The sequence below is a fragment of the Pangasianodon hypophthalmus genome, chromosome 10 (assembly GCF_027358585.1).
Source record: "Pangasianodon hypophthalmus isolate fPanHyp1 chromosome 10, fPanHyp1.pri, whole genome shotgun sequence".
NCBI lineage: Eukaryota > Metazoa > Chordata > Actinopteri > Siluriformes > Pangasiidae > Pangasianodon > Pangasianodon hypophthalmus.
Genome location: NC_069719.1, coordinates 12,111,329 through 12,132,435, shown reverse-complemented (window position 1 = coordinate 12,132,435; position 21,107 = coordinate 12,111,329). Strand labels below are relative to the sequence as shown.

The window sequence follows — 21,107 nt, the reverse complement described above, 5'->3', positions numbered from 1 at the left end:
TCGAGGTGTGTATTGCACATTACACTGTTTTACATAAACTATTATATTTAAATTTAAAAACAGATCCCTCTTCATGCAATACACATCCATAGCTAGTTGGCATCACTGATAAGAGGTTGTTGTACAGTTTTACAGGTATGGATTGGTGTGTATTCAATAATGCAGTTCAGCTTACTTCAACTAAATGTAAACTCTTCTGGGTCCGAAGAGAAGAATCCTGAAAAGGTATAGGATCACTAAATGTAATGCAAAACGGCAACACAGGGATTTTGAAGCTAATGATTTATTGCGTAAATAACCAGAACTCTCAAAGCCTTTCTGATTCCCTGCACAATGACAGAGCAATGAAAAGGTGCAAGACCTCCTTATGCTGAATCCTGATTGTGGAAAAAGAACATCCTGCAAGACGTCTGTTATTTTATTTACAAAATGAGTTACATTTCACAATTTAAAAAAAAAATCTGAATGAATGAGTGGTCCTTGAAATCTTAAGTACCAGATAAATTGAAACGACATGTGAGATATGGATCAAACGACTGCTGCTGAAACTGAAGGTACAGTAGCAAACATTACCATGGTACATCAACGCTGCTGAACATGTAAAAACACTCCAAAGCTTTAACTGTATTTTGTTTATAGGTTACAGTGTAGACACAGCCATGGTGGAGTTTTAGAGTCCCATATCACATTCAGAACTTCTGTGAAAGCAATGTTTCCTTCTCAAGGAGAAGATCAGCAAACCTCTGCTGGAGCTCCTTCTCTCGGTCCTGTTGTCTTTGCACATCTTCTCTCAGAGCCTGAAAAAAGAAAGCACGCTGTCAGTCTACTTGTATTCAATTTATGTCTAATAGGCTCATAAACACAGCACCAGAAGTTGAAACAGCTACATTCCTACATTCTAATTCATTTCAAGTTATCTCAAGTTAGAAGCACAATGTTCTACTACAGCCAGCTCGTCTGAGTCACCTCCTGTCTGCGTGGGATGGCCAGGTCCTCCTGCTTCTTCAGCTCCTCGAAGGTGTGCAACTCCATGTGGGCCTGCTCCACCTGGTCCCACAGGTCACTGAGCTGCTTTATCAGACCCATGGCCCGAGACTGGTATCCCCCCAAAAGAATCTTCATCTTCTTCTCCATCTTAGCTGCCCGTTTAGCCTCTGTTGTCATGTGCCCTCTGTTGACCTGGATCACATCAAATAATCGCAGAGCAGTTCTTTAGTTGGTCATCAAATCAGCTGTCAAACTTGCATAATAGAATTTATGAATCCTGTAACATCTGATGATATATGATCTGATGTGAATCCAAATGATATTATAACTACATATTGCTGAGACAGTGTAACCATAATATACAAGACACTATAGAGGCTGTTATGCATGAAAATCCCAGGAGATCAGCAGTTATAAAATACACAAACCAGTCCGTTTGGCACCAACAAATAATGCCACGGTCAGAATCACTGACATCACATTTTTCCCCCATTCTGATGGTTGATGTGAACATTACCCGAAGCTGCTGGCCCGCATCTGCATGATTTTACGCACTGCTGCCACATGATTCTCTCTAATATGAGCCAATATTAGCACCTTGGTAAAATAACGATTTATAAACATGCGTTGTTTTTAATACTTCTTCATTATGTAATACTCATTTTGCAATGATGGTCTTTAAAATATTACATATGGCCTGGAAGGAGTAACTTTAAAGTTTGGGAGTGTGCAATCAGCTGTCGGAAGGCAGTGTTAAAGGAAACATTTTTTATGATGTTGGACAGAATAGCTTTATTGAAGCATTCAAGCACACTAAATGGTCAGAAAGCAATCAAATAAATCTCTAGGCATGAGCTTGATACTCCTGCCTGCTGAGCATGTTTTAGAAACAAAATGTATAGCTACAATACACCCACACTGTTATTTAATACTGACCATATATTTGAGTTTATAGCCCTGTGCAGTGTTGTCAGGTTAATTAGAGCTGTGTTTGTCAGGCAATCTTAAACTCTGACAGTCCCACCCACACAATGACAATTTATGTAGGCAACGCAACTCAGTTTTTAATTTACATTCCTCTCTTTTCATTTGCATGAATATTAAAAGCACATTAAAGGGGGCTAGACAGTCAGATGACAGCATATACATACATCATCCAATTTGGCTAGTATTTCTGGGTCTGATTTTGAAGTGACATCAGGTTGCTTTTGGCAGTCTGCTACTGACAACTTGTGATCACTGCGATCACTGAACATGCATGCGAGACACATGCAAACACCAGTTTTGAAAGGCTAGCCGCCTCAGGTGTCCACTTGTGATCCAACCACCCAAGACCAATGTTAACATCCAGTCTGCACAGGGACCAGGCTCTGTTTACTCTGTGTGGCTGAGCCAGTGGGTAAGGTGAAAGTGTGCTGCCATTTATGGACCCTGCCACAGATATCACCCTGAACCCCTCTAAAACTCCGCTACTCCAGGCCACTTCTGAGGCCTGTTAATAAATGTGGAATGTAGCTGCTGTTAACATAAATCCTGTTGATTCTCTGAATGAAGGGAGTGCAGCGGCGCTTAGCCCTCTACTCCCTCCCCCACTCCTGTGAGTGTGCTGCTGTGTGAATAGGCTCCAAGTTTCCGTCCATGTTTCAGCCAAGAAATATGAAACAAATGTACCCTTTGTGAGACAGGGGTTGCCTTGATTAACTGAAACTTTGCACCTATACCAGTCTTAAAACTGAAGCCAACTGACTGTCTTTGTATCTGCATTCAAATCAGAGTTGGCACATGAACAAAACACATTTTTTTTTTTTTTTTTTAAATCTATTCATATTTTCTCTTCAAATTCATGAACATTGACTGGAGGACCTTTCTGTTTCTCTTGAGTGATGTGGTAATGAGAAATAAAACTTTAAGCGCTAAGTGCATTTTAAATGAGCTAACAATATATTAACTGCCTCCTATGCACTCATCCAGAGACTAATTAATGGCATTACTTTAAGAATGATTCGCTTAATTATTAATTGCTTCTCTACAAACAGAAGGACAAAAAAAGTGAAACATTTGTCATTTTGATTCTGAACAGTGACAACCAAATACCTATCATAAGGCCAATAATAAGTAGCCAGTGCCACCTACTGTAATGTGCAGGAACTGCAAAAAAAAAAAAAAAAAAAGACAGTTTGATTTTGCTATACCTCCAGTTTCTTCTCCAGGGACTCAATCCTGTCCTTTTTGCTGGCTAGATTGGCTCTTGTGTATCGGTTCTGTCCAGGCAGGTACAACACCTGGCTGTAACACTCCTCCCAAACTTGGTTATAGGCCTCAATGGAAAGTTCGCCGTGACCCATACCATGCTTCACCACCTCCATCTCTTGCCGCAGTAGCTCTTTAGCCTGATATTCATACAGTATGCCATTAACTCATGTATTCATTTAAATCATGAACAGGCTACATCACAGAATTGTTTCTCGTAAGTCTGTGTAAAATGCATTTAATAAAAAGAAAAGTTAATGCACACAAAGCTGACCTTTTTGAGTTCCTCCTCTGCCACTTTTTCATAGGGCGATTTCTCCAGGTAGGCAACATGTTCAGCGTTGGTAGAACCTGACCCTGCTCCTTTACCTTTCTTAGCCAGGAGCTCTGTGAATGGATGGTGCAGACTGTCATAGTGAATCATGGTGATCATCTCTTTCTTTATGAGCTCCTCTGCCTGCTGCAGCTCTGTGAGAGGAGGCTCCACGTTCTGAGGCCTCAGAATGGTCTCATTTACCTGAACACAGAAACATACTCATCATTACAGCACAACTACTATGGCATACATTTGACTGACTTATCAGAGTACTCTTAAGATAACCGAGCTGAAATGGAAAAGGTCAGATTTAGAATTTATTTGTTAAATCATTGACGCATGACGAGGATTTGGACCACAGTTTATCATCAATTGCAGAAGACGGCGCTTACCGCTGAGGGCCTGGGTAAACTCCTCTGCACTGCTGTGTGTCTCTGCCTCAGCTCTTTCTCTCGCTCAGCTTCTCTGGCTGCCTGCAATAACACCATGTAATAACAGCAAACATTAATTGACTACTATACAGTATGACATCAGCAGAGAATATATATACTCTAGTGCAGGGATACATTATACACCCATTGTACACTACATATAGTGCAAGCTATCTGATATTTAGCCACAGGAAAATCAGAGCCAAATTATATTTCTATATTGTAACTTTTGTAATTTTTGGTGATCTCTGCCACCTGCAATTGCAAAGAAAACACTAAAAAATCCTTTCCTTTTTTCCCCCCAGTTGACCCCCTACGCACTGCTGAAACAGCTTACAAATGTTCTAATTTCTAAACCTGAAAGATGAAAAATGAAGCCTGAAGGGAAAAAACAAAACCAACCAACCAACCAAAAAATAAACTAGTGTGATGTATCCCATGGCAATATTGCCCATCACAGTTTAAGGTACTTTTGATTTTATATGTTTACTGTAGATCTAAATACGCTTAAACATTAAAAACTGAACTAATGTTTGAATTCAATGCTGAAAATTTTTAATAAAACACTATTAGGAGCAGAAGAAGTGAAATCCCTGACATGTTTACGGAGCTCAATATCAGCTGCATCCTCCACAAAGCTCTCGTCCACCTCTGGCTCTTCCATCTCCCTCTCAGCGTTCTCAGGCAGCACGATCTCAAAGTCATTCTTGGGCAGTGGAAGAGACATAAGCCCCAACTTCAGCTGCTCGCGAGACTCCCGTTGCTGGAAAATATACATCACATATTAAGACTCTGCAGGATCCTCAAGAAAAAGAGGATTTTATCTCGTGTGGGTTTTTTTTTTTTTTTTTTTTTTTTTTACACACCAGGTGTTTGGCGTAAGCTGGATCTGTGTAATCCACCACACCATCCTCAGCATTGATGTTGAGTTTGTCCCGCAGAGGCGTGCGACCTGGGGTCACGCCTATTGAAGGCTTCGGGGTCATGCCACTGTGAGGGGTCAAACCCTCTGCGCCATGACTAGGGGTTCTGCCAAAATATTTAATATTTCAAGATCATGTTTAAGGATTTCATTGGTTTGATATGTTTTGCACTCAACCTAATGTGAGCTTACTGAAATATTCACTTTGTACAGTACCTGAAAGGTGTAGAGAGCATAGTGTTGGGGGTCTGGATCACCTGCCTCTGTGGGGTGACCCCAGAGAAGTCACTCTCATGCAAAGGCGTGTTCAGACCACCCTTCAGAGGGGTGTCCACATTAGTAAGTGCCATCAGATTCTGGGCTTCCTAGAGTGTAAAAGAAATACCAGATTAGATCAGATAGAGAGCATGAAATTATGATCAAACAGGTTTTAACATGACAATGTTTTGGTTCGACAGACTGAAAAAGAAACACTGTCAGATACCTGTAGAATCTTGTCCTGTGCTGCAGGAGTCTGGGGTGTGCGCAGGGCCATGCTGTTATTGGTGACATTGTACTCAGAAAGCAGAGCGCTGGAAGCTGAGTTTGTGATTCCAGACTCTTCGGCGGTTTGACGAGCGATTTCACTGGCCTGGCCGAGTTTCACCACCTCCTCCAGTTCGGCATCTGATATCTGACCAAGAGAACATACTTATATAAATCTGTAGAACCATGTACATGTACAAAAACCCATCTTCCACAGCAGAATATATGACTGTTTACCTGTGGTGCGGGCAGCACTAGCTTGCTCCTTTTTTTAGTGAACTCTGACACCCCACTAGTCTGCAAAATGGCAGAGGGGAGGTCGGACTCTTTCTTCTTCTTGATCTTCTGCTTATCCTTTTTACGCTCACGCTCTTCTTTCTCACTATGGCAGTCCATAAAACATCATTCAATTAAAGCGGTGCAAACTAAATCAAAGATCTACAAGATGTAAGTGAGACTCACTTATCTTGTACATTTGAATTCAATACACATGCTCTGAAACAAGTCCCTCTTGTTAGGTGTGTCAGTGAATCAATCCATCAATTAATCTACCAATGAATTTATCTAAAAACTGCGACAAACTGAGTTTAATTATACTTTACATGATGTCTAAAAGCATCATTATTAAAAAAAAGCATATTAAAAAAATTAACTTGTTTTTTATTTTGAAATATTTAAAGATACAGTACAAAACTCATCATATCAGCTGATTCTAATAACAGTATGAAATTCGTTACTAAAAAACATTTAAAATCATATATAAAAACATCACAATAACTGTTTATTGTCTATTTATTGTCTAAAAGTCTATTGTGACAGTTATATTGATATTATCTCATCATATTGCACAGCCCTACAAAGCACTTTCATTCATGTATGATCTGTATACATGAGAATGTGCCTAGCAGTTACTCACTTTCTCAGCTCTCCGTCGAGATGCTGCTGGCGAAGTCTTTTGAAGTCAGGCTCAAGTGGATCGTATTGCTCCATAGATGTATCGTAAAATCCTGGAGCAGGCTTTTTTTCAAAGGGAATCTCTGCATTGTAGTCTACACCTCGCTTTTTCTTCCGCTTCTTCTGAATGTCTATGCCTGCAGCACGCAACTCTCTGCGCTTCTGCAGGGCTGCCAAGCGCCTGAGGGGGGGACAAAGAGGATTGGTGCTCAACAAACTGCCAGCAGCTGCTCAGCTAAAATGTTAGCCACTCGGGATAAAATCCACTGAGTAAATGTGAAAAAAATATTAATTTATTTCTTTGCATTACAGTGTAGTACACACTTTTGTGCACTGCATTTTTATAGCCTTCCAATAATCCTTAGTTATCTGTGTGTGTGTGTGTGTGTGTGTGTGTGTATATATATATATATATATATATATATATCTACGCACATCCACCATTTAGTCATCTCACCTCGCCTCCTCTAGCTGCTTCTCCCTGGCTTTCCGCTTGGCCTTTTTGCCTTGTGTGTTTGCTAAACGAGCCCTGGCCTCAGACAGCATCTCCAACTCATCTGCAGAAGAAAAACAAGCACTTCGTTAACTGTTAGCAAATTAATAAATGGCACTGTACTCAAGGTCAGCCAAAGAAAGCACGTTCTCAGAAGTCAGTGTGCAAACCTTCATCCATGTCCACAGGGTCTGGTCTGGCCGGCTTGGTTTCAGGGTTTGGGTCAATCTCCCCCGGCTTGAGCTTGCGAGGATCATCGGCTGTGTCTTCTTCATTGTCCCTTTGGGCAGCTTTGTCTCTGGGGTCAGAAATAAACAATGTAGTTAAAACATTATTTAGTCAAACTTACTAATAATACACAAGTACAATGAGAAAGCGCGCTTACAGAAGGTACTCATAGTGCTCCAGGCATTGTGCTGCGGTTCTGCCGATGATGGGAGCTATCGTTCTCCACTGGGTGGGCATCAGTTTGGCCAGATGAAGGAGCTTCTCCTCTTCTTCACGTGACCATTCTGTTTTCTTAATGCTGGGATCCAGCCATTCATACCTAGTTGAGATTAACCAAAACAGAGTCATTATTTGAAGCATTACATGCAAGTACATGACCTGATACTGACCTAGAACAGCAAAGCCAGGGGGATGGTTTATTCTATTACAGTAGAAATCACAACAAAACTTTATCAATGGTATACAGATTTTTGTGTTGTTATAGTTATTGGTCTGTTTGGCTGGTCACTTGAAGTGAACAGGTTTAATCCTATATCTGTATGCCTCTATATAATGTGTGCTTGGACCCAATGACAAACTTAACAGAAATGTGTTTCCTCATGGGAAAGCTAGGATATTTATATATATATATGCAGGAGGAAAAAAACAAACAAACAAAAAAAACAGTCCAACAAATAGGCAAAACATTATTGTACGCATTAGACTAATATGTGAATAGTTGGGTCGGGTTCATAAAATTAATTCTGTAATTGGAGGGATCTATTGATTCCCCCCAGTTAAAGGGGTCCCTGGATGAAGAATGTTTGTGAACCCATGGATTGTACCAACACAAACAAGAGCAGCAAATACGAAACACAGCACTGCTGAGCAAAGAGTAAAAAGTCAGACTCACCATCTAGCTTTACACTGTTTGGCCGACTTTCTGTGCAGCAGAGAGGCAATACGAGACCACTGATTTTTGCCATATTTCATTACAGCTGCTTTAAGAATCTCATCCTGTAGAGACACAATGCAAGAATGGGTGGTTTAACATAAAAGTCAACATGGCTAACTTTATAACAAAGCATGTTAAAGATCTTAATGGATAATGTGTGCATTTAAAATAAACTGGTGACTGAGTTAAGAATGGTAAAACTAGAATAATGTGCAAGTGTTCAAACTGGAAAAGCTAATGTTACTTATCCCTGGTCTACAGTGCCTTAAACGTTTTATACACATGTGCATACAGTACAGTGGACAAAGTCTTAAGCACATGCAAGGAAATGCAGTAAAGCAAAGAAAAAATAATGAAATTAAACGTTTCTACATTCAAAATAATTCTATAAAGAGCAGTAAACAGTAATCAGTGAAACAAAGTTAGTATTTGGTGTGATGATCCTTTGCTTAAAAAAAAAATAAAATAGTAGTCTCAGGTACAATTCGTGCAGTTTTATAAGGAAAAGTACGGTTCAGTTTTAGTGAGCATCTTGCAGAACCAGCCACAGATCTTCTGAAGACTTCGACTGTCGCATTTGCGTCTTAGTTTTGCAGCAAAACCCAGCAGCCTTCATTATGTTTTTCATCTGAAAAGTCTTAAAAATAATATGCTGCTTTCTTTACTAATGTACAAACATTTTACTGTAACATTTAATTCTGTGCTGAAAAACTAATGTTTGGAATCTAAAATGTTCTCGATATGACTCGAAAATGTAGAGATCATATAATATAAAAATAGCTATGGATCCACAGATATACGGATCTCAAAGTAGGGTCTGTGGTAGGGCTGCACGATACTGAAGAAAAATGTGATACGTGATAACTTGTTAAATAATGCGATATGCGGCACGATAATGCTATAAGAGTGTAAAATCTATTTAAATTTTATGTATGTATGTATGTATGTATGTATATATATATATATATATATATATATATATATGTATATATTTGAAAACTGAAAATAACATAACCAACATATATGTTTCATGTTCTTTTAAGGGAAAGAAAACATTCTCTGCTATCTGTGTCGCCCTAAAAATGTGACTTTTCGTATCTTTTTGAAGTAATAAAATCATTCAGTCCGTCAAGCCCTTGCGATATGCACATTGCGATATTTCGATAATTTCGATATATTGTGCAGCTCTAGCCTGGGGCACTCCTGTGTGTTCAGGAAGCACAGCCAGGTGGTCTGAAGTTTGTCTTTAAATGATGTTACATAATGGACATCATGATCATTACCTCTACTAGCTAGTATAACTATTAATAAGTTATAAGCCTGACCAGCTCAATCACTTGAGTTGAATCTCAAGCTTAATGCCTTGTTTTTAAGTATAAACATTATATACCATTTGCATTTAAATTTTTTTAACACAGTCTAACTGGTTCAGAGGTGAAAAGCTGAGGAACAAAAAAAAAACTGTAAATATGATGCTGCACGTTTCCCTAGTGTGTATTCAAAGCAATTCAATTGCATACAAAATAAATTCATGAAGCCAGATTACATTGGGAAGGTTTGAGAAGTCTTGCTATATATTATATGGACAACTCTGTCTAGATGCACAAGACTTCCACATATATTCAGTATGGTAGTTAGCCAGCTAGCATGCTAATTAGAAAGCTAACGCTTCACTAGCTTGGCGGTGTGACTTGTAAAGTCCTTATCTGCATATTTTAAATTAATGTGCTAACTAAAGTTCCAGGTATGCTTTTGACTACATGTTTAAATACCCTTAAGTTGATATTTGGCAGCTAACTTTATCCGGAGTGTTTACTGTGCTAGTTAGAAATTTTGTCCAGCTATGCTAACTAGCCAGCTAGCATCAGGGTGTAAGTATTTAGCTCCGTGTTGATCAGCGTACCTCAGTGTTGCGCCAAACGCCACCTTTAATCATAATTCGCGGCATCTTGGCGGTTTAGTCCTCGCACACGTCCCTCGAAAATGAATTAAAAACAAGTATAGGTGAACAAATTTTGAAGTATAATGTTACGTTTTGCCTCTCAGCAGAAATATCATGCAAACATGGCACCGTTTACAACGCGCTGCTGGAGAGCCAATGGCGTCCTGGGGTGGGTTGCCATATACTGAACAAATAATCCCTCACCGAGGTCCCTAGACAAAACAATAGATTCTGAATCAAATACAGAGATACTGTATACCTGCAGCCTAGTTCATAACCTACATCATAACTACAACTGAACAAATCGATACAGTGATAATAAGGAATAAAACACAATGTTGAGAAGGAGGGGATTTATTCTTACAGGAAAATAATTAACAACATGTGGTGAGATTTGGTGGGATGTGCTGCTGTGTTGTTCCTATAACGGCACATCATTGAGTGTTTTATTCCTTTTTTACAACATTAACTTCTCAACAATTATGAATTTTAATTTATTATAAAACAATATGTAAGGTATTTAGTCATTTATCGTTACATTTAACATTGTTGAACTGTCTGTGAGACAGTTTATGTCCTGTTATCACTTATAGCAGCTATAAACACTTCTTCCTCAGCAGCTTCAGCCTGTCAAAGTCAATAAGACAAACAAACAAACAAACAAATAAATAAATAAAATCTGAAGACTCTCCCATGGTGGGAAACTCTTCCATAAATGTTACATAAATGTCTCCTGACAGAAGGCCTCACCACATCAAAGTTTATAGTACATTTTATGTTGAACATGTTTTTTTTTTTTTTTTGTAAATGTCCTTATTATTCCTAGATTATGTGGCGCTTCCACTATCCAAGTCCTCGTGTATGAGCTGTTATTATAGAAACAATAATATATTAGAAATAGTGCATTAATATAAATCTATAGCTTAGGACTACTGTCAAAGCTGTTCTGTTATAGAAAATGAATGCAGACCTTCTGATTTAAGATTTCACCTGTGAGGGGGCACGGTGGCTTAGAGGTTAACACGTTTACCTCAAGGCCCTGTGGTTGGGGGTTCAATTCCCACCTCCATTCTGTGTGCACGGAGTCTGCATGTTCTCCCCGTGCCTCAGGGTTTTCTCTGGGTACTCCGGTTTCCTCCCCCAGTCCAAAGACATGCACTGTAGGCTGATTGGCATTTTCAAATTGTCTGTAGTGGGCAATTGCGCCCTGTCCAGGGTGTCCCCTGCCTCATTGCCCGAGTTACCTGCAACCCTGTGTAGGATCAGTGGTACAGAAAATGGATGGATGGAAAAAATATGACAATAAACTTATTGTTTATTGGACCATGCTGTGGCATAATGCTTATTATCTGTTTGTGCTGCAGTATCAGTTCATTGGCCATTAAGTTCAAGACTTCAGTTAACTATCTGATTTATTAAAACTTCATTATTTGTTTCTTTCTAATTGTTTTTTTTTTTCTTTCACATTTATCCCCAATGTGGGGTTTAACTACAATCTGGCAACACGAGGCTTCTCTTTTTCCATGTGAGTAAGTCTACAACGTGCCTGAGATTCACATCGCCATCTAGTGATTCCTCCTGGAATAATTGCATGAAAAATAAATTGTAAAGAGATGAAACATAATCACATTCACCTCAGCAGTGAAATTCACTGCATGACAAATTTCACTGATTACTGAGTATAAGCTGGGGTTGATTTGCAGACTAGGAGGTGAAGTTCATTTGGGATATCTATGGGATATATTTCATTGGCTCATAAAATTATTCTTGTGTTGTATTTCCTTTTCAAAGAATGCTCTATCTACCATTGTTTACAGTCAATAAAATATAGATAAACCATTTGGAGATTTCTTTTATGGGAGTCGCTGTTCGTTCCAGCGCAGCAAGAGCTATTAATAATGAATTAGAGTCAGAAACAAAGCCACCCACTCCTCTGAGCCTCATGATATAGCGACTGATGTGGCTATTACCTTGTTGGCCATGAAACACAGATTGTGCCCTAAAGGTCTGCAGTTTTGGTTTATCAAGATAAATCTTCTTTAATGGAATTAAAAAGTGCTCATTATAAGCAGCTGCAGTGGTGTGATGCTGGTCTATGCCAGGAATTAAAAAGTCTTTACTCTAATGTGATCTCAGTGCTAGTCTTTGTTTACATTGCTCTGGCCTTGGCTTCGGTTTTTCCAAGGAGCATCATCTCTACAGAAAGACAACTTCAGAAACCAAGGAGGCTCAAAACTCAGAAAAACAGAAACTAGGAACTCATGTAATCTGGTAGTAAAGCCTACAGTGCTATATAAATATATTTATACAACAGTTACTTCTGGTCCACTAATTTGATTGGTTGAGTGGAGTTCCAAGAGTGCTTATATTTCCTATAAGCCGCAGTGGGACGCTTCACGGTTTGTATCATTCCGCTTTTCGGTGTTCCCCTCGTAAAATTCCACTTCCTAGTTTGAAACCGTTACTACAGTAGTGTTAGTGACATCATCAGTGGACATGGCAAACGATACTTTTCAGGAATATGACTTTTGGCTTAAAATATGAAAGCTCATCAGATAAAGATGAAAAGGAAGAAAGGATGTCAAGTTTACTGGAAGATTCTTCAGGATCTAGCGGAGAAAATATACAAAAATAAAGAGAAAATTTGCCATATTGTGTCTGAAATGTCACTTCCTCTATATTAATTTCTTGTTTATAGAACTGTTGTGGAAAAGCAATATCACACTCACAATTGTGCGGTTATACTGCAGGCTTGTGCCTAAGGCCAAATAACAGCCGTGCCGATATTTGATATAATTGAACTCTTGCTTGTGCGATATTGCTTAAATCTAGAGGCACAAATGTGAGGGCAGCGTGGTGGTGCAGTCCTCACAGCTTCAGGGTCCCCGGTTCAATCCTGACCTCAGGTTTCAAGAGTTCTCCTCATGTCTGCATGGGTTTCCTCAGGGTTCTTCAGTTTCCTCCCACTCTAAGTTGTAGATGTGAACAAGTGTGTACATGATGCCCTGTGATTGACTGGCATGATGCCTTGTGATTGACACCTATTCAGGGTGTATTCCCGCCTCTTGCTCAGTGTTGATGGGCTCTGGATCCACTGTGACCCTGAATCACTAAATAAAGTGATTACTGAAGATTAAATGATACAAAATTCGTCAAAGTAACTGGTAACAGGAGTGTGTGATCATCAGCGCGCGATGGCAGAGCGGAAGTGGAGCTCGAGTAATAGTAGATGAGGAACAAACCAGAACATTGTGTAGGCAATCCATTTCCATGCTAGATACACAACTGGTAGAGGTACTTTGGCATATGTTCAGGGAAACTGGCAGATACTGAGCAAGATGAGGCTTCTAACAAAAGCAGGTGTCAGGGATAAATTTAAAATTTATATCTAGATTTCTGTAAAGCTGCTTTCTCACAACGTTCATTGTAAAAAGAGCTATATAAATCAAATTGAATTGAATTGAATTGAGGTGTGAACATGGCTTCAGGCTGTCCACACTGTACATGAATCAGCCTGGAGAGAGACGGACACATTTTGCCGTTCTACACTGAGGGTAAGGTGTTGTTTGGATACACTCATGTTCTGATACAACTGGAATATATTTTGGGAGCCAATTCACTATTAGTGCCTCATTATATTGTCTGTGCATTATATTAAACTTATATCAGAAAGGAAGCTGCACCTGAGCTCCACCTCACAGAGCTTTGGCTGCAGGTTGGCTGTGATTCATGAGAAATGTCATGCAGAATAAACTGTTCCTTCAAGCTAGGATGTCATCTCTGTGCTATTAAAACCTGAGAGAACACTCAAGTGGCTGTGAGCTGCTATTACAGAACTACTATGAGATGCACTAAGTGGACTAAATGCTGACATGAATTTAGATTTTTAATTTTCCAACAAGAACAGTCACAATTTTCAAACCTCACCACTAAAGAACTGTCTATTTTTAGGCATGTATGGCTGAGGTCCCTTCAGTGAATTATAACCAGAATGCACTATACAGTCAACACCAGAAATACTGGAATGCTTCAGGAAAATGAATATATTAAATGAACAACACAAGCAATATTTGATATTTTGAATTTAAACATATGAGGACGCTGTACAGCTCTAGTGAAGTGAATTTTCAGTGAAGACTCTCTTACAACGTATTACAGCACCATGCAGAACATTTTGTATTTCTTTCTAAAATTTGGTTTGTGCACATGTGCAGCCTGCTTTAATTTAGATCACAGATCCAGAAATTGAGAGGTTTAAGGTAACAGTAGAAGGGGCTATGGACTAGTGGTACATTTAAAATACTGCTTCTATAATTTATGTTTCACTTTTAAAATTTTCATTTGACTCACCTTAGTACATCATTGTGTCATTGAAAGATCGATCTTAACCTTCTGGCAGAGGCAACGAGGTGTAATATGCTCATGTGCCCTCTCCTTTTTCAGAATTTCATTTTTACTGTGGCCCTGATTGTGGCTATTAATGCATTTGACTTACCTCTGAAACAGGAAGTCAGAGCTTGGAATGATGTCATTTTCAACCTCTGGGCAATCGAGCTACAAAGTGGTAAAAAAAACATGGATGCCTCCAGGTTTGCCTTTTGATAGCAACAAGCTAGCGAGCTAACTGGGATGAGTGATGCAGATTTTCTGCTTAAAAACAGTTATCTGTATAGTCAGTGTTATAGATTTAACATGCTAATTTGTCAGTATGCTGATTGATCTAAAGAAAATACCTGTGTGTATATATAGCACAACTCATTTAAAGGTAAGAAGTGCTACTTTGTTTACTGGTGTGCATAGCCATGTTGATTTGATGTCACTTGCTGAACTCAGAGGCACTCAGAGTCGAGGAGACCTTCCTGAGTTCCAGAGTACAAATTCTGAGTTGAAGGGCCATTTTCTTTGTTTTTTCCTGGTCAGAGTTTGGGAATTATGAGTTACGGCCTCTAGTCGAATGCAGCATATTATCAGATTTGCGCAGGTCAACAGCCATCTGTCTATTTGTGCTGAAAGCTCATTTGAAAGAGCTTTTACTTCCTTGCAAATTGATATTTAGTAAATAGATTTTCTGACTGAGATTTTCTGACTGAGGAATAAAAATCAAGGGCAACAATTTAACTATCTCTTAGGAGTGCCAATAGTGTTGCTTAGAGAAAAACCAGCATTAAAACAACACTTCAAATGCTTGAGTGGAATATTTTGATTATTGTGTAAAATGTTCATGATGCCAAAAATGCCTGAGTTGACTATACATATTTATATATAAATATATTTGTAGAAGTCAAAATATGTCAGAAAAATCCTATGATTAACCATCAAGAATAGCTGAAACAATCTATATACATAATATACATAATGCATAATTTGGATTGAACAGATGTGTGTTTTAACCAAATACAAAATCAAACGCAAACAGGAGAAACGCTATTCGTTTTTTTTTTTTTTGGTCAAATTTTTCCACTGTTGACTGTTGTGGTGGTGCTCCAGACACAAGCTTGAGCAGTGGATTTCCCCTGGCCTTGATCTTCATGTCTGTGTGTCCACTGACTGTGGATTGAGTGCAACGACGTATCTGCTGCTTTCATCAATGTCAGGAAAGCTCTGCTCTTTGTTTTTTGTGCTGTTTGTTGCTATTATTCTGAGCAGTCTTGGGGCTGCTCGACCCTCTGTGCTGTGATGTGCGTGGCGTAGGGATGTAATCGAATATAAATACACTATTTTGCAAAAAACAGATAATATGTTCTAAACAGATACAAATACAGATACAAATAGGAGGCCCACTATTTTTTTGTCAGTGCTCCATTTGCTCCAGTAGACTGACCTAAAGTCTGCCTCACTTCCCTCCATAATAAAACCACATTTCTACCATATTTCTGTACAAACTGGTCTGAAATTCACAAAAGAAATATGCTTTATTCATAGAACTTGTCTATAGCTCACACAGACCACGCACTGTGCTCAGGGCAAAATGGCTCTTCTGGGTCTCCAAAAAAGAATGAATTATTTTAATTAATTAATAATAAAAAATTAACTTGTACATTCATTGCACATATTTTTTGTCATTCTTTAATGAACATTCTCTATCATTATTAAAAAGAAATCTCTGCAGAAAATCATTATTATAATGAAATGCTACTTAAATAACCTGAGTTTGACTTGAAGCAGCACTGTGTTCCAGCTTCGTAGTAGATTCTCGATAGTGTGTCCAGCAAAAGTTTCTGATTTTTCTGGAAACAAACCCAAAAATGAAAGAAAGTCTGAGAAAATATTATAAGCTGGTTATTTTTGTTAAAGAAATCGTTGTTTTAAAAGATCCCTAGTTCCCTAGCTTCATCAGTCACATTAGATTAAAAGTTTGGCAGAAAGGTCCACAGGGTGTCTGGTTGAGATCAGGTATGAACTTGAGCACTGTAGCTGAGAAGTTAAGGAGTTAAATAAATGTATGCTCTTCCTTAAATCTGGACCATGCCCACTTTTGGTTTAAATGTGAATACCGATAGCGCCATTTAATCATACCCCTACTATACTTGCAAGCTTGCCTAAGAGGTTTAGAGTGCCAGCTTGGTTGGCACAGAGCAGCTTTATAGAGGATATGGAGCTGCTGTGTGTAGGTCACCATCACAGGAGGCTGATGGGAGAGCAGGATCTGAGGTGAGGCATCAGCTGGCACAGGATATAGAACACCTTGTCTCAGGGTTCACAGACACACAGCAGTGTAGGACACAAAGCAGCAAATATACAAGAAGGCATCTTTCTGGGGCATCTCTGATGAGATGGTGTCTGATACCATGAAATATTTAATTGCAGATCTTTATGGCCTTCACCATCATTGGTTTTCAATTTCTTTTCACCAAAAAGCAGGATATCATGTTGCAATTGTTTTACAATAATGCAAACAAGATTATAATAATCATTAGATAGCTATTCGAAGGCATAATGAGAGTTTATAATTGGATATTTCCCTATTTTCTGGTCTTTAAGAGGAGCAATTGCCTGAGACAGAAAGCCTGATGTTCTGCTACAAAATTAGAGACTTTGCCAGGCTTTTTTTTCCAGGAATCATCTCATTGAGGTTAAAATAATATATTTGTTGGCATATCCATGCACTACACAGGTATGTAAGATCATTGCGTATTATAGACATATTATATACCTGTCTGAAATGCAGATTTTTTCCAATGTTTTTGTGTATTTTGTGTATCCATGTTTAGATACAGGTAAAGTCAAGAGAAAAACACAATATGTTACACAACAAACTGCCAATAAGTTGGAAGGAGTTTACGTGTATGGGAAGAAACAGCATGGAAAGCAGGAGGGAAGCTGGAATTCAGAGGTTTAAGATATAATCAGCTTAGTGACATTGTGTTTCCTTGGCTGGAACAGAAATAACTCATTAAAACCAAGAAACTACACAGGCTCAAGGAGAAGCATGATTATTTAGGAGAATAACTACATATGTAGCTCACGCCATAACGAAACTCCCAAACCAGTACAACCAAACAAATATTAAAAGTTATTTATCACCAAGTCTTCAACTATTAGAATACAAAATTAGGGAATGTGCTAGTGTTTAGTAACTGCAAGATCTCCTAAACAAGAAAAGATGACAGTATTTTGATCCCCAATAGCTTACAAAGTGTGCTTTTAGTTCTTTATGGATCACTCTGGCTAAAGATCCTGATAGATTTGTGGCTTTCATCCATGCAGGTGAGATTAGAATTTGAAAGCTGGAACGTTCCTGTGATACTGTTTCATCTGTTACCAGAACACAGCTGAGTCCAACATGTGCTTACACATGCAAGTGAAAAACCAAACCAGATGATACTGTTTAGATTTGTATTCTTAATATTTGTTGATTATACTAAACATGGCTTAATATTTGTTGATAATACTAAACATTCTCCCTGTGTTCAAGAGAATTTCCTCTGGGTTTCCTTGTTTCCTCCCACTGGCCTAAAACACACACTGGTTAGAAATTGCCCCTAGGTGTGACTGAGTGTGTGAATGAGTGTGAATGGTGTTCTGCGATGGAATGGCGTCCCGTCTGGGGTGAATTCTCCCATCTTGTGTCTAGTGACACTGGGATAGGCTTTGGATTCACCCTGACCCTAAAGATGAATGAATGAAAACATGATTTCAGATAAGAATGTACAGTGCAGGGCACCAAAGCAGCAAAAGACCCTTATCTCTTCTTCAGTCTTCCGTTATGTTTTAACTTTTAACAAAAAGCCTCAATATTATCAGAAAATCAAGGAAAGTACAACAAGTATATCCCATGTGAAATGCTATGAAGGAGACCTTGTAGCCTTTCAGCTTCCTAACAGCCTACTAGTTTAATTAGATAATATATATCTATATAACATAGAGTGCAGTATTCGGCATACTTTTTCATGCAAAAAAAAATCAGTAAAATAATAAATTACACTTGTATTAAATACAGCCAACTTTCCCTAGAACATCCTGACTGAGTTCTCACCGGATCACTCGAGTTCTGAAACCCTGTGGTAACCACAGTTAGTTCTCTGTTCTCAGCATTTGGAGGTGATAGTGCTGAGAAGGAGGAGAGAGATGGCAAAAAAAAGGTGTCAGTAGAGGGAATGAATGATTTCAGACCCAGTACTGTATTAGTTGAATCCAGCTGTCTTAGCAGATACCCACTTTAGTGGCACATAGTCACAGTCGTGAGCTCTGATTGGCTAGTTCACGATGGATGGAAATAGCTAGCTAACTTGCTTCTGTCCACTTCATGACAGGCGTAAATTAATGTTACAGTATGGATGTTGTATATATAATGTACAGTAACTATCTGTAAAATACTGTAAATGTACAGTTTTAGTTATATATATATATATATATATATATATATAACTAAAACTGTACATTTACAGTATTTTACAGATAGTATATATATATATATTTTTTACAGTGTATGACATAAAAATAACCAGAATAAGACACAATAAGCAAAACCCACAGTTCCCTTTCTGCCAGATTTTATTTTGAACATTTGTACATCTTTGCAGACTAGTTCAATAGTCTGGGTGTTGATTATAAAAGTGGAAGATGAAAAACTCTCAACACAGCATGTAACAAAAGAAATCTAATAGGCATGTGGTGCTGTGGTGCTGCAGACTGTGAGTGGGATCAATAGTTTCTCAGCTTGCGCTGATCTTCTCTGTTCGGCAGAGGTCAATTGACTGGAGGCACCACATTGATCAAAGAGGATCTCAGCCTGAGAGGCCCATCTCTCACACAGGTGAACAGAGAAGGACCCCAGGACTAGAAGGTGTTCCAACATATTGGTACATTTGTAAATTCTGTACAGCAATGCATTGATGTAATTTCTGTGTTACATGTGCACATGTATTTTAGAAGTGCATTCTCGTTCAATATTTATGAGCTAGTGTGAAACAACAGAAATGGTCAACTTTACATGATTTACAATCACTGATGTGATGATTTGGTTTATCGTTGTCAAAGTCCATTATTTGTAATGAAGTTACAGTAGAGGAAATCACAACCGGTCATTATGGACATTATTATATTTATTATAGTTAGAGTTCTTATACAGTAGATATCAGCCGATTTGACTGTTCACTTGGTTAGTTGAATATATTTAACCCAAACCTAAATAACATATTATAAATAATGTCAACTTGACCTAATGTGTTTTGTCAGTGTTCAGGCATGCCATTGCACAGCTGTGCTGATATTCAGTACCACAGCACGATTGGGAGTGTTGCGAGTACACAACAGTTCTATAAACAATAAATTAATATTGAGTAACTGACATTTCAGACAAAATATGGCCAAATATTTTATTTATTTTTGCTTTGCCAATGAAAAAATTTCCCAAAAATCACCGCTGGATAGAGTGTTGCGTGTTGCCATGTAAAGCATTTAAAGGACTGACTAAAAGCCTGAAGTAAGTGTAGTAATGGTCTGAACGTAACAAACAATTGCTAGAATTGGAAGTGGAGTGATACAAGCAGTGAAATGTACCAGTGCTGCTATACTAAATATCAGCGCTCTTGGAATGCCACTTATCCAATCAAATTAGTGGACCACAAATAATTACTGTATAAATAGACAAAATATTATTGTACACATACATAATGTTCATTAAATAAATGTGCCCTGAGGTAGCCTGTGGAATGTATTTTACAAATTGCGTTGATGTCTGTGAGGTCTGATCTATTTTGCATGAAATCTAAAGAAAGATGTGCTACCAGTCCGATTTATACTCAGAGACAGTCTCCATGCTTTCATATCATCCATGAAGCATGAGCTGTTCATAAATTAGCTACATCTGGACAGCTGGGTGTCCATCTGGATAGTAAACTGGACTGGGCAATGCTGAGGCACTGTACAAAAAGGGTCAGAGTAGACTACATAGAGAAGAGGCGGCAGATGTTCTACCATACGGTTGTAGCGAGTAAGGTGGCTATGTGCTGGGGATGAATGCTGATTCACTGGTGCAAGTGTCTCAGGGAATGATACTACACAAAGTATTAAACATCGTCAACAATCACGTCCCCTTGGTGATGGATATTTTTTTTATTCATCTAGCCTATATAAGAGGGAATTGCTCTATAACTGGCAGCTGCTTAATTTAGCTGAACGATTCACTGAGTAAAGTAATGTGTGTGTTTGTGTCATTTTTCCCTTTTCTGCTGATTTAATATTACAGCAAGTAACAAAGGTATCTGAGTCAGAGAAGACATTTGCTTTTGAAAATGCCATAAAATTATGGTTTATTACTCTGTTGCTCATTTCAAAGCATTTTATTTGGTAAGTACTATGAATCATTAAATAAATAAGGTGAAAATATAGACAAAGTTATTGAATAATTTTTTATTAAAGTAAAGAATGTAAGTCTTCACCAGCTAACAGGTCTTGGGACTTTAAGGGGTTAAAGCTTGCATAGTAAAGATAGTATTGATTTAAACATAGTATTTATTTAATTGCTATGTTTAACGTCCACATCATACACTGTTAAATGGAAGCAGTATAAATGAAAAACAGGAAATGTAATTTTTTTAGAAATGAATTCTCACTCATACGTGTGGGCATGTAGGAGGCAGAGTGGATTAGGACAAACTTACAGAAGTCAACATTTTGGAAG

General features: G+C 38.4%; 1 protein-coding gene across 1 annotated transcript; it reads right to left on the bottom strand.

The window, feature by feature from the left end:
- Positions 1-267: 267 nt before the first annotated feature.
- cdc5l (CDC5 cell division cycle 5-like (S. pombe)) lies at positions 268-10,156 on the bottom strand. Its single transcript, XM_026934348.3, has 16 exons — positions 9,944-10,156; positions 7,999-8,102; positions 7,264-7,425; positions 7,049-7,176; positions 6,843-6,942; positions 6,348-6,566; positions 5,669-5,813; positions 5,391-5,579; positions 5,123-5,271; positions 4,851-5,013; positions 4,583-4,747; positions 3,946-4,026; positions 3,512-3,754; positions 3,180-3,377; positions 967-1,179; positions 268-797 (listed from the first exon to the last, which is right to left on the bottom strand). Exons 1-16 carry the CDS (start codon positions 9,986-9,988, stop codon positions 690-692), a joined length of 2,412 nt encoding a protein of 803 aa, XP_026790149.1. The 5' UTR covers positions 9,989-10,156; the 3' UTR covers positions 268-689.
- Between the last annotated feature and the right edge of the window lie 10,951 nt (positions 10,157-21,107).